The sequence below is a fragment of the Salmo salar genome, chromosome ssa11 (genome assembly GCF_905237065.1).
Source record: "Salmo salar chromosome ssa11, Ssal_v3.1, whole genome shotgun sequence".
In the NCBI taxonomy this organism is placed as follows: Eukaryota; Metazoa; Chordata; class Actinopteri; order Salmoniformes; family Salmonidae; genus Salmo; species Salmo salar.
In genome coordinates this window covers 15,526,259-15,541,322 of record NC_059452.1, presented here as the reverse complement: position 1 = coordinate 15,541,322, position 15,064 = coordinate 15,526,259, and the positions used below count along the sequence as shown (strand labels likewise).

The 15,064-nt window shown below is 40.7% G+C and overlaps 1 protein-coding gene across 1 annotated transcript; it reads right to left on the bottom strand.

The window, feature by feature from the left end:
• Window positions 1-1,112: 1,112 nt before the first annotated feature.
• Window positions 1,113-11,352, bottom strand: LOC106562187 (trace amine-associated receptor 13c-like). The gene is made up of 3 exons (XM_014126881.2): window positions 10,966-11,352; window positions 4,754-5,107; window positions 1,113-4,056 (listed from the first exon to the last, which is right to left on the bottom strand). The coding sequence occupies exons 2-3, from the start codon at window positions 5,019-5,021 to the stop codon at window positions 3,155-3,157; spliced, it is 1,170 nt and encodes a 389-aa protein (XP_013982356.1). The 5' UTR covers window positions 5,022-5,107; window positions 10,966-11,352; the 3' UTR covers window positions 1,113-3,154.
• Window positions 11,353-15,064: the final 3,712 nt, after the last annotated feature.

The window sequence follows — 15,064 nt, the reverse complement described above, 5'->3', positions numbered from 1 at the left end:
GACCAGTATAAGGGGTTATTTGTTATTGTAGTTTGGTCAGGGCGTGGCAGGGGTGTGTTTGGTTTGTGTTGTTGGGATTTTGGGGTTAGTTGTATGGTCCTTATTTTTATATTTCTACGTTCCCTTCTAGGTGTTGTATTTCTTTGTTTTGGCCTGGTATGGCTCTCAATCAGGGACAGCTGTACATCGTTGTCACTGATTGGGAGTCATACTTAGGTAGCCCTTTTTCCACCTGTCTTTTGTGGGAAGTTGTTTTGCACTGCTGTGGTTTGCCTGCAAACTGTCTAGCTGTCGTTCATTTTTTCTTGTTTTGTGTAGTGTTCAATAAAAGTTAAGATGAGCATTCACATACCCGGTGCATTTTGGTCCAATCACTACGACGGCCGTTACAAACCGGCCATGATCGGGAGTCCCATAGGGCGGTGCACAATTGGCCCAGCATTGTCCGGGTTAGGGGACCGTTGTAGGCCGTCATTGTAAATAAGAATTTGTTCTTAACTGACGTGCCTAGTTAAGTAAAGGTAAAGAAATATATTTACAATCATTTTGTCGCCATAATAACCCTGTTGCTGACATAGTTTGTGAGGCCAGCACATGGGAGTGAGGAGTAGCTTCCTGATTATATACACATTTACTAGGTCTACCATTTGGTGATCTGTTGTCAGGAAGATGGCATGGTCGAACATAAATAGTGATAGTAGATAAAAATCTATTGGTATATATTTTTTTAATACTTTTTTTATGCCCCATTTGTAAACTATGACATGACTCATGAGGGTTTGTGTGGGAGATCACATTGTAGACGTAGTCAGGACCCCTGAGACATCCAGTGGCTTGTTGACCACAGCTAGCAGGGTGTTCCCTTCTCCACTAACGTTTCTCAAATGGAAGGAAGTTGGATCCTGATGGGGCCAAAAGATGAAAATGGTTGGTTCTAGTATAGCTTGTGTAACTGCTGAAGTGGTGAATTTTAGAGCAGAGGCCTGAAAGACATTTAGTACTGTCTGAACACATTACTCTCATGAGTGAACACCATTAAAAACTCACAAAATGAAGTGTTTCCAAATGTGTTTATGACAAAATCTGACGTCATCATCTGATGAATAATGCAATACTGATAAAGTTCTGTACAGTGTTTAAATATTGACACAGCAATGTTCACATTGTACATAAACCAAAGTCTCTAAGCTTGTAAAATATTTCAAAACAGATATTTTATTTTCATGAAATATCATCGTCACTGTGACAAAACGAACCAAAACATCTATTTAGTTCAGATCATATGGAAATTATCCTGATTTCTTGGAGTGATGTTTATTGAAAATGTTACAAAATTTTTACTTTAAGTCATGTAATTTCGAGTTAGATATTATTTGAATTTAAATAAACTGATTAGCATTTATTCGATCAACATTGTATAAGTGCTGTAAATATCTGGAGCATTTTTTCCCTTGAATAATAATAATGTTGTACTCAACATATAATGGTATTTAATGAGAATATTCAGAGGTAAATGTAGCCCCTCTAATGGTGTAACTTTACAGCCGCTAAACAGAACATATTAAACAGAGGATTTAGTCTTTGTGGGTCATTCACACTCAAAACATAAGATAAGGCATCTGAATCGTTTTGTCTATTTCATTGAATTTATAAATGTTTCATTTATGTTTCGTATTCATTTTTGCTTGTTGTACTATTCAGATACGTTTTTCCTTGTGTACACTGGCATCCATGAGATGAATAAGGTCATTTTCATGTAAAAGGACCCATGAACACCAACATGTAAAGGTCATAGGAGCACGTCAAACTGGGTGTCAAATGAGTCTATATATATATATTTTTTTTTACCATTTTCCATCCTAGAAATTAGGAATAAGTACGTACTTTGATTTTCTGGAAAAGGGGTCTTTGAAAACATATACCAGAAGAATTCTTAAAAAGGTATCAGAAATACATCAAAACACAATAATGTTGAAGAAATGACCCCTGCCAACTAATATCAACACATATTTCGTTTTGGAGAAATGTTTCTGCCTTCTGTAAGTTTATGAAAAAAAATAAAAATAATAATAATAATAAATGCTTGAAATTAAATGTATGAAATGTATGCATTCACTTGTGCCTTGAAATAGTAGTCAGAAATCACTGTTGGGTTCACAAGTTTGGACAGCACAGCACATTACAGTAAAGAAAAGTAGAGTATAGTTTAGTACAGTACTGTACAGTAGAGTTTAGTACAGTACACAGTAGGGCACACTACAGTTGAGTACACTATAATGTACTGTACTGTACAGAACTCTACTGTACTGATTTCTACTGTGCTGTACTGTACTCTACTGTGCTGTACTATACTCTACTGTGCTGTACTGTACTCTACTGTGCTCTGCTGTACGTTGATATCTAAACTTGTGAAACAAAGAAATCTATGATTGGTTCAGATTTCATTTGGTCTTGTTCGGAGGCAGAGCTCATTAAAATAATATCCAGTGTGTAGAATAATACCCAAATATGCAAAAGAGGATATTGCATATGTAAACCTTTGTGAACCTATTCAGGATACATTACCTTGAAGAGAATGACATTCATATCCATAATTATGCATTTCTGTGTAGTACCTGTGGATTTTTGCCCATAACTTTACAAAAAATCAACATCACTCTTCATTTAGATTCATTTCATTCACACATTTGATTAGGCCATCCTCATGAATATAATGGTATTATAGCAAAAATAAAAGCTATTATAGAGAAAGTTGTGCAAAATTAACACGTTTCTGGATAGTCACAAAACATGTCAGAAAACAAATGAAAACCATACATTACTTACATCTCTATGATAAAGTGCATGTTATTAAGATATCCCCCACAGATATCTCACCTAGTCCAATGAGACAGCTTGAGTCATATGATTTAAATGATGCTGGGAATAACTGGCAACTACTAGATACCGCATAGGTTAGCTACTGTTATGTTTCATTATTTAGACACAGCGAAAAAAAAATGGAAACAATTAATTTTCCATAATTTTGTCTTTTTTTTGTTGTTTTACCTGAAGTTAAATGCCGATTAAATCCCTCTCTCCATTGTAAAGTTAAAGAAAAGGGCACTGGTTGTCTTTTCAAAATAGATTCAAGGAGGTGGGGTTTGGGGTGTAGTCACAAAGTGAGTGGGGGTGGTATAGCTCCGCCTTTCTCCCCGTGGGAAGGTGAGTGCTCCCTCTGAAAAAGCAGTGTCACTCCTTTCTTGAAGCGCTGGTCTCTCACGCTGTATATTATCACATTACAGCAGCTGTTCCCAGTCAGGATCCAGAAGGCTACAAAGGAGAAGTTGCACCAGGTGAAGCCCACCACGTTGCCCAGCACAAACACAGCGATGGGGGTGAAGGAAGCAGTGAAGGCAAACGTCAGAATGCTGATCGTCTTGGCAGCCTTGATGTCAGAGAAGGAGGGTCTATGTTGGCAGCCGCCTCCCCCTCCCTCGACCCCTACATTCCCCTCTGACATGAGCTTACGTTTGCGTGTGTAGCGGCGGATGCTGGTGAAGGACAGGATGTTGAATACCAGGGTGCCGCCCAGCAGCGTAAAGTCAAACACGGGGAACAGCAGCAGGATGTTGGCGTCAGAGGGCAGAGTGACTCCGTCCCACAGGGGGACGTAGTTACACATCCGGCTGCACTCACTGTACTCCAGTGTGAAGTTGTTGCTGAGGATGAGGGGGGCCAGGGCCAGGAGGAAACTGCCTGCCCAGGAGAAGAGGATGAGAAACAGGGTGCGTCTCCGTGTCACCAGGTGGTCCTTATGAAGGGGCCATAAGATGGCCACACAGCGCTCTACCGTCATCAGGAATATAGTACTGATGGAGACAAACGTACAGCCGGCGAAGACTGGACCAATCAGCATGCAGGGCTGCCAGGGGCCCACCAGGCCCCCCATGGAGGGGTCAGTGCCCCCCTGGTACCAGATAGGAGGGGAACTGGTCACCATCAGAGAGATCTCAGTGTAGACAGAGAAAGGAACCACCAGCACTCCAACCATCATGTCCGCTATGGCCAGAGAGACTGTCAGGAGAGAAAAAGGTAATTCACAGTTCACACTTAACCACATACAGTACAAATCCCTGTGTTCTAAATGCTGATTTTACATTCAATTCCATGGGAAAAAAATCTACAGTCTGTGTGGAAATGGTTTCGTGGCTTTTGAGGCAATGCACAAAGGAATCCCTGATTGTAACTGAAAAGTATTGAAGGTTGATTTAGTTCTCTGCTAATCAACAAGCACCGACTGTCTTAATTAATCCTGCCAATATAACTAACGCAGGGTGGCAGGGAGCCTAGCGGTTAAGAGCATTGGGCCAGTAACCGAAAAGTCTCTGGTTCGAATCCCCGAGCTGACTAGGTGAAAAATGTATCGATATGCGCTTGAGCAAGGCACTTAACCATAATTGCTAAGTCACTCTGGGTAAGAGTATCTGCTAAAAAGTTCAATGTAACCAGCAGGCAACATAAACAAACATGTGACTCTAGAAATCTTAGAACAACTCCAGAACATTAAAACAGAATTTGAATTTCACCTTTCAGTGTCAAAAACACCAAAGGTTGTACTTCCATGTCAGCAAATCTATTGCACCTATCTGCGTAAACATAAGCAACTTACATGTGACTACCATTCTCTCCTATCCAAATCAACAGCATTTCTAGAGAGTAAATGAGCTCATTCTGAATGAACAAGTTTGAATCAGTGAGTTTGTTTGTTTACCTTTGAGGTATCCCTGCGGTGTGCGGACCTGTCTTGTCTGCATGAAGACGGTGAGCGTGACCACATTGCCCACCACTATGGCGAAGGCCAGACTGACCATAAACACCACGGCCAGGGTACGGTTCAGCAGGCCACAGCAGCAGAAGGTGCAGAAGGGGGCCAGAGACTTGTCTGACCCCGGCACAACCAGGGCAGCTGCTGTCAGGTTGGGGCTCACAATCGCCTGTGTGCCCCATGGAACACTCAGGTTGGCCAGGAGGTCAGTCATGGTCGTCCGGATGAGGCCCAGGACAAACCTCACTACTAGGAGAACTTTGTGCTCCTGGTGCCCATGTGCTGGACTGAGAGATGCTCCTGGAGAGACAAGCAGGAACATTATAATCCAAGGTAAACCATCAAACCTGTCCAAAGGAAAACTACAAACACTGCTATGTAACACATCATACAGAGTTGATTTGCATAATAACACTCACATCACCTACTGTGCTATCTAGCTATATGTTTCCTAAAATGACCTACAGGTAACTGCCAAAATAAAGGAAACACTTGAGTAAATGAGGGATACAAAGTTTATTGAAAACAGATGCTTCCACACAGGTTTGTGTGTGTGTCTCAGTCACCAGATGTCAACCCAATTAAACACTTATGGGAGATTCTGGAGCAGTGCCTGAGACAGCGTTTTCTACCATCATCAACAAAACCCCAAATTATTGAATTTCTCATGGAAGAATGGTGTTGCATCCCTCCAATAGAGTTCCAGACACTTGAAGGATCTATGCCAAGGCTCATTGAAGCTGTTCTGGAGGCTCATGGTGGCCCTATTAAGACATTTTATGTTGGTGTTTCCTTTATTTTGGCAGTTACCTATACAGTATGTTCTGCAGAAGGGCACTGCTAATGACACCTCACAAATCCCCATCAACGAACAACCTCTATTATTACACAGAAATAAAGAAAATTGCTTGCTTTTGAGGTATTGAATATACTACAAAATGGGCAATCATGATGTATTCAAAGGAAATTACATGTACTGTATACTTCCCAAATCATTGTAAGTACACAGTGTACCCCACAGGTTTTTGTACGGTGTTTATTCTTTATAGTACTTCTGATATTCATTACTGCATTGTTGGGAAAGAGCAAACAAGAAAAGCATTTCACTGTACTTGTGTACTTGACAATAGAAACTTGGTGTTGCACTGTACTGTAAATTTGTCATAGGCACATCATATTCTCATGCTCCCGAGTGGCGCAGCGGTCTAAAGCACTGCATCTCAGTGCAAGAGGCATCACTACAGTCCCTGGTGCGAATCCAGGCTGTATCACATCCGGCCGTGATTGGGAGTCCCATAGTGTGGCGCAAAAATTGGCCTAGTGTCGTCCGGGTTTGGCCCGGGGTAGGCCGTCATTGTAAATAAGAATTTGTTCTTAACTGACTTCCCTAGTTAAATAAAGGTTACATAAAAAATACAAATAAATAATATATATATATTCTATGCACATCACAATGCTTGATTAGGGGATTTGTGAGATACATTGTTTTGTTTCACTGCAATATACAGTCAGATCCAAAATTATTGGCACCCTTGATAAAAATGTGTAAAAAAGACTATATAAAATAACAGCCTGGTCTCAAAGACTAGACGTAACATAGTAAATGTAAATTTGTGTCACTCAAATGATATGTTACGCTTACTGGCGTAGCACAGTTTCTCTGGACCTCCAGCAAAGTCGGAGTTTGCGCCCCCATATCAGATTATGTGGTGCTAGTGCTTGAAGTATCCTGTAGCTTTGCTTGAATGGATACGTTTATTTTTATTTGGTTGTCATTTTCTCATGTTAAGTCAAACTTTTATGTTTCATGAAGCTGTAGGCCTACGGTGTCGCAATGCGGCAATTTCGAATGCTAGCTGGCGGCAATAATGTATTTACTTGTTCAGTAATTAAAGTGGAAAATTCAAAAATGTCAGATTTGTAAAATGAATTTTCGATGCAACAGCATACTAAATCAGTACTCAATAGCTTATTTTAGAATATACAACTGTCCTGTAGGCCTATAGCCTATCAGCCATCCTCGCACTCTCCCCCAGTATGGATAGAAAGTTTGGGCTGCATAAACCAGTCTATTAATGCCAAATAATACAAATCAGTCCACTGTCAAAACAATAGCTTACTAGGGCTTGTTTCATTATGCAAACAATGCAGTCTAGCCTACTAGCTTATCTATAGCTATATACAGTATTTAGCTGGTAGCCTCTTTATATTACACATCGGAACTCAGGGCTAGCTGTCGGGGATATCAGTCTCATCACTCATAGGCTTTTACCAGTGTTCATAGAAGGGGGGGGGTTGCTCAGCGCCGCTGGGTCTCTGAGAGTCATCAGCATGGTTTTCTGGGAGAAGAGGAGGACTGGTACTCTCTCTAGAGGAACTGTCACTATTCTTGAGGGGAGGAAGTAGAGGAGAAGCAATGCCACTGTCATTGCCAGGCCCTGGCAGTGAGGTCTCTGTGGGGACTGGGAGACTCTAGTGCTAGCTGCTGCATGACTAGGCCTACTAGCTTCCACCTGCGATGGTGTTTGGTCAGTTGAGGACAAGGTGGTAGCTTTGCTGACGTGGTTATCGTCTGTAATTTGACACGAGCTTGATCAGATAAAGCTTTTTGCGGCGTATTTGTGCACCAATTGGTCTTGCCTTTGTTTATCCATCTTGAACAACTCACTCACTCTCCATCCGAGTCCGACCTGATTCACCTAACTTTTTTGAACTTGATAGCCGAGACGGGTTGCCACCGGCGTCACTGAGAAATAGGCTAATTAGATGCATGAAAACTGTATTGTCTGTCTGACTCAGCTACTACCCATGTTGATTGGACAACACAAACACTTTGCTTGCTACAAGTGAAAATGAAAAAGGATGGTTACTTATTTTTGTTTAAAAAATGTACTATGCTACTACTTACTACTTTTTAGCTACTTTGCAACTACTTAGCATGTTAGCTTGTTAGCTAACTCTTCCCTAACCTTAACCCCTAACCCCTAGCCCAGGGGTTCTCAAACTTTTTAGTGATATCGAATTCGTCAGTGAAAATTTTTAAATTAATAATATGACATTGTATTGTATTACACCCTCTAAAGTTATTCCACGGATCCCTTGGCCAAAATGTGTTTATTCTGTTGTTCTTAGTAGTATTCATAAAAAAAATATCTATACATACACACTGAGTCTAGAAAACATTAGGAACACCTTCTTAATATTGAGTTGCACCTGTGGTTTGAATTGAAGAGGGCAGTCCACAAGGGCAGACGAAGGATATCAAGGATCTGGAAATATTCTGTATGGAGGAATGGTATAAGATCCCTCCCAACGTGTTCTACAATCATCATAAAAAAATGTTTAAAGACTGTGTTCTTATCCTCGCAAGGGGAGCGTGCTAGAGTATTAAAAACAGGGGTGGCAATAATTATTATACCTTTCTTTAAATATTCTTTTTTTATTACTTGTTAAACAAAATCTCTTCCTCTTAGCACTTGCATTAGTATAAAACAATGACATTTTTTCATTTTTTTTGCATTCAAATACTGTAGATCGGTATTTGTATTATATACTTCATATAGTCTTTTTTTCTCATCTTTCTCAAGGGTGCCAATAATTTGGGACTTGACTGTATGTAATCAAATAGTCCATCATATTTCAGAGGTACCTTTTGTGTGAGGTAAGATGGAAGCTAAATGTTCCTTCTAAATCCTGTTATTGCGTAACATTTTTATGCTTGTCTTCGAAACTAATAGTCCAAGAGTACTCAATGTTCAGAACCACACTTTGGTTTCAGCTGACAACTACATACCTTTCCCTTTCAATCTCCTACACAATATCCCCTTGACTGCTGTGCATGAAGATATCAAGAGAGACAGACATCTAGCAAGAAAAAGGCAATTGGAGGGAACACTGACAGAACAACAATAAAAAATGTGAATGTGGAAATGTGTTAAAGAACATTGTGAGTCCGACTGTAAAAATAGCCCAGCCCAGTTAATATTGACTGCAGCTGCAGCTCCTCAGGCAGCAGCATTCCCACTTCATCTTACGTTAGGGACACAGATCAAGGGTTCTCTAGGGACTGACAGTATTCTTCAAGCTAATTACATCCAGTTTATTAACATCGAGGATGAGTGCCATGGGAACTATCAGTATGGCCCTCGAGGGCCAGCCTAAGTGACACGCCTCACATGTTTAAGATAATGCACACAAAATATTGGAGCCCTTAACCTTTACGGCACATTCAACGTTTTTTTTTCTCTCCATGCAATCTTCGAACGCAGACGTATGTGTGTGTGCAACAGGCTGAATGAAGCTAATGAATCCAACATGGACAGAGAGGCTGCATTTTTTTGTTCATTATGAGCCATGCCTATAGACCAATCACCATGACTAAATAGCTCAACTAAGAGCAGCAATTTACTCTACGGGTCATAATGGGAGGTGGAAGCTCAACTTGCAATATTTAATTGTCTTATATAATGACACCTAACCAGTGGTGTAAAGTACTCAAGTAAAAATACTTTAAAGTACTACTTAAGTCATTGTTTGGGGTATCTGTACTTTATATTTGACAACTTTTACTTTTCCTTCACTACCTTCCTAAAGAAAATAATGTACTTTTTACTCCATACATTTTCCTTGACACCCAGAAGTATTTGTTTCATTTCGAATGCTTAGCAAGACAGGAAAATAGTCAAATTCACACACTTATCAAGAGAACATCCCTGGTCATCCCTTCTGCCTCTGATCTGGCAGACTCACTAGACTTCATGCACACAATATTTTAGTTTTACAACAAAACAAATCTCACAAACTCCAAACCAATGCAAAAGACCAAGGAGATGCACGTGTTTGTGTGCACTAGCAGTTTAACAATAGACGAAACAAATGCCTTGCCCTTGATACAAATTAAAACTGATATACAGGCGTCTGTGCAAAGTAAAATCTCTAAGTGGTAGGCAGAAGTGTGTGGTGAACCTTTGGGAAGCCGTGATTAGTAGCTGGGTAAGGAGGGCTGACTGATCACGGGGCTCATGAGGCCTGTGTTTGTCATGCATGCAGTGGATATATGTTTGACTGTGTGAGGAGAGCCGTGGCGGTCTCCTTGAGAGAGAGGCGAGGCGTGGGGAAGGCTGCTGGATTAGGGGCTAGGTCAGGGCTCCCTCCCTGGAGCAGGAAACGCTCATCTGGAATAATGGACTGGCCATTTCTACTCGATGTCCCCCCAAGCCAGGGCTGTCTTCACTGTCATGGCCTAGCTGTACTTGAACACAGCAGTGACTCCTTCATCTCTCTCACACTCCCTCTCCTCCTTTTACCCTTTCTTCCCTTCTCCAAAGTCCACTCAATCTCTAACGACTCCCTATACTGTATATCTCTTCCCAGCCTTCTATTTTCACACCTCTCATCTACCTCTTACTTTCTCTATCAATCCACTTTATTTTGCTGTTGCAGGATGTGTGAAGAGCACTGTGAACAGCGCTTTATTCCTTAATCTAGCTATCCGTGGATCTATAACTAACTCCTCGCTTGCTCTGTTGATCTTTGTTGTGTTTGTTAACCATGTACAGTAGTCTCATTGTTCTACTCCCTGTCAATATACTGTGGTCTCAATCACACTCATCTAATGAACAGGCACCCCACGCAGAGCACGTCACTCCATCAACTGTCCTGCTGTCTGCAGCTCTAGGGAGAGCCAGCAGCACAGGACTTACTGAACAAAAGCAACACATATTGTGAGTGTGACTGTATCTGTGTGTACGGTATGAGAGAGGGGAAAGAAGAGCGATACAGAGATACAGTACGTTCATTGTTCTCTACACTCAATCATAAAGGTTCACTTTCCAAAGCACATCTTTGTTGTTGTTTTTTTACAAGTAAATGCATAGTAACAGCTTATTACCTCAATTAAACTAAACAGCACAGCCTCTGTCCACACATCAACTGGCTTCAGACAGAAACTGTTGAATATTTTTTACCGCAAACATAACATTAAATATCCATAACTCAGCATCTGGTAGGTATTCAGTTTCCCCAATTATAAACAGATAGAAATGCCATGCACCACAATTAATTCATTTCAAATTCAAATCTAGCAAACCAAACTATAATTTCAGTACAACATGCAGTTGAAGACATGTACAGTGTTTGAACAATCAAGAGAATCTCACCTGCATTGTCACTGCACTTGTTAAAAGTCCACCTTTAGTGCCTGCAATATTGTGAACAAGTAAATGGTCCAATGGTCATTGATGTCCTTTTCTGAGTAAATCCAGCTGATAGGAGACAAGTGGATGAGACAGCAAATGTATAGTCCTGGTATCACACTGCCTCCACAGACACAACAGAATTCGTACATCTACAGTAGACAGAGAAGCATAGCGCCACTCTGTCTTTCTTGCATTCTTTATTTACTTCACTCTGTGCTTCAGCCTTCTTTCTCTGTCTGTCTGTCTGTCTGTCTGTCTGTCTGTCTGTCTGTCTGTCTTCCTGTCTCTCTCTCTCTCTCTCTCTCTCTCTCTCTCTAGTAGTCTGAGTCTCTCTCACATGAACACGCTTTCTCAGCTTTCTCGCTCTTCCACAATTACAGCTGCAAGCTACAGTCCACACAGAGCAGCTTCTCTCTCCCAGTCTCTTTCCCCCACACTTTCCCTCCCACGTCCCCTCCCCCTTCTGTCCCTCACCACTCCAAGTGACTTATATGCCCTATGTCTTGTGCACTCTTCACACTCATAAAAAAGGTGCTATCTAGAACCTAAAAGGGTTCTTCGGCTGTCCCCATAGGAGAACCATTTGACTAGCCCTTTTTGGTTCCAAATAGAACCCTTTTGGTTCCTCCACAGAGGGTTCTACATGGAACTAGTGCTGACCGATAAGTGTTTTTTGAGGTCGATTCGGTTTCGGTTCGATTATAAAAAAAAGAATCAAATTTTTTTATTTTGGTTACGATAATTTTTTTAAACATTAAGTGCATTATGATATAATGATTTTCAAATGATTTTAGAGCTTTTTAATGGAAATTCCAAAGCCAACAATAGTGAATATTCAATTGCCAAAATATTGAAAATATTCAATTTTCTCTGTCAGGTCCACATTGGGTAGACATCAATAGAAAAATAGGAAATTACTATGAAATAATACAATATTTCAGTTGTGTATATTACTTTGTTTTTATTTTTATTTTTATTTGATGCTTTACCATTTTTCATTCCTTAAAGTCATCATCTCATCTCTGCTCAGGCAGGAGCAACCAACCAGACAATGTTATCTCTGTGCTCCCTGTACTGTACTGTCTTTGATCATCATATTTAGCTAGGCTAGCCTGCCAAAGTATGCAGCAGAGCTGTCTGACAAAATCATTTTACTAGCTCTTCAAAGTAGATAAACAACGTGGACTCAGGAGTAGATGTAACATAGTAAATTAAATCTGGGACACTTCAATTATACTGAACAAAAATATAAATGCAACAATTTCAAATATTTTACTGAGTTACAGTTCATATAAGGAAATCAGTCAATTTAAATAAATTCATTAGACCCTAATCTATGGATTTCACATAACTGGGAACACATATGTATCTGTTGGTCACAGATACACTACCATTCAAAAGTTTGGGGTCACTTAGAAATGTCCTTGTTTTTAAAAGAAAAGCACATTTTTTGTCCATTACAATAACATGAAATTGATCAGAAATAAGGTGGAGTGTCATAATAGTTGAAGCCGTGTTGAATGGACCAAACTGCAGGCGGAATGTGGATACTCATCTTTTAATGTAAAGAATAATAAATTAAAGCAAAGTATACACAGGAACCCAATAAACACGAAACTCACAACATGCTTGCTACAAACAAAAGGACTAGCAGTGTTAGCACAGCCACCCACAAACCCAAGTGACAAACATACTCCTAAATATATGACTCCCAATCAAGAACAACGATCCCCAGCTGTTCCTGATCAGGAGTCACAAGACTAACACAGAAACAGACATACAAGACAACACATACAGACTTCTTCTGCCACGTCCTGACCAAAATACTACACCACTACTCCCTCTGCTGGTCAGGACGTGACATGGAGACATTGTTAACGTTGTAAATGACTATCGTAGCTGGAAACGGTTGATTTTTTATGGAATATCTACATAGGAGTACAGAGGGCCATTATCAGCAACCATCACTCCTGTGTTCCAATGGCACGTTGTGTTAGCTAATCCAAGTTTATCATTTTAAAAGGCTAATTGATCATTAGAAAACCCTTTTGCAATTATGTTAGCACAGCTGAAAACTGTTGTTCTGATTAAAGAATCAATAAAACTGGCCTTCTTTAGACTAGTTGAGTATCTGGAGCATCAGCATTTGTGGATTTGATTACAGGCTCAAAATGGCCAGAAACAAAGTGCTTTCTTCTGAAACTCGTCAGCCTATTCTTGTTCTGAGAAATGAATGCTGTTATGGCTTTTTCTTTGCAACTCTGCGTAGAAGGCCAGCATCCCGGAGTCGCCTCTTCACTGTTGATGTTGAGACTGGTGTCTCAACAACGTTGGAGGCGGCTTATGGTAGAGAAATGAACATTCAATTATCCGACAGCCGCTTTGGTGGACATTCCTGCAGTGAGCATGCCAATTGCACGCTCCCTCAAAACTTGAGACATCTGTGGCATTGTGTTGTGTGACAAAATGGCACATTTTAGAGTTGCCTTTTATTGTTCCCAGCACAAGGTGCACCTGTGTAATGATCATGTCGTTTATTCAGCTTCTTGATATGCCACACCTGTCAGGTGGATGGATTATCTTGGCAAAAGAGAAATGCTCACTAACAAGGATGTAAACAAAATGTGAGAGAAATAAGCTTTTTGTGCATATGGAACATTTCTGGAATATTTTATTTCAGCTCATGAAACATTGGACAACACTTTACATGTTGAGTTTATAATTTTGTTCAGTGTAGTATGATATGTTACAAATTATAATTCATATGACATGTTGCTAATTGCAATTCGTAAAATATGTTATGATTTGCAATGCATACAATATGTTATAAATTTGCAAACGTATGATATGTTACGTATTCAAATTTGTTGTGGCTAACGTTTGCTCGGTGGCTAACACTAACGTTAACTAGGTGGCTAACGTTAGCTAAGCTAGAGGATAGGGTTAGGGGTTAAGGTTAGGGTTGAGGTAGGTTAGGAGTTTGGTTAAAGTTAGGATAAGAGTTAGCTAACATGCCAAGTAGTTGTAAAGTAGCTTGTTTCGTGTGACATGTTTTTCTTGCTCCCCATTTTCCCATGTTAGTGTGTTTGTGTCCTAGGCATTACAGGTGTACCGAGTTGCGGCTGACGATGGTGGCCGTGGCTGTAGCTGATTGAGGAGAGGATAACTGTTTGCCATGTGAACCCAGAAGGTGAGAGAGGGGACACTTGTTTTTTTGGCTAGTTGATGAGTTGTTGTTTTAATTTATCTTTGTGTGTGTTTCAGCCTGTCCTCTTGGGGTACTCCACCCTACCTAGGTCCTGGAGAAGGGAAAAGGTAGATCTGCCCATGGGTGTACATTCCCACGGAGATAACCCATTGTTATATACACTAGGTTAGCCGGGCGGGTGTCACCCTTGTATTTTCTTGGAACCAGGTAGGACAGTGGGTTAATGTTTAGAGTGTGTTAGGAAGGATTAGGTGTGTAGAAGAGGGACCTTTTGTTTATTTTCATTACTTGGACCCCGATCCGAAACATTCCCTTCTCTTACCTTCCCTGGTTGTGGTTGTTTTTTTTCTGTTTTCTTACTGATTTCTTTATGGGTGTTTTATATTGTTTATTTAATTACTTTACTAAACATCCCCTGAGGGTTAACATTGAGTTCTGGTTGTGGTCTGGTTATTTTCGTTCATTACACCCCACATTTCTTCCCCTTTCATCTGGTTTACCTTGTGTGTTTAGGTACAGGCATTTAAATAGGCAACCTTTGGGTTGCTAGACCCATCCACTCCGACCAACCAACTTTTTAAGTAACCTTCTATCTAATGTAACCATACCAAACGTAACACTGATTTGGAAGTCCCGGATTTACATTTACTATATTGCGTCTCGTCTATGTGTCGCAGCCGGCCGTGACCGGGAAACCCATGAGGCGGTACTCAATTGGCCCAACGTCGTCCGGGTTAGGGAAGAGTTTGGCTGGCCGCCCCTGTCCCATCGCACTCTAGTAACTCCTGTGGCGGGCCGGGCCCATGCACGCTGACATGATCGCCAGGTGAACGGTGTTTCCTCCTGGCTGGC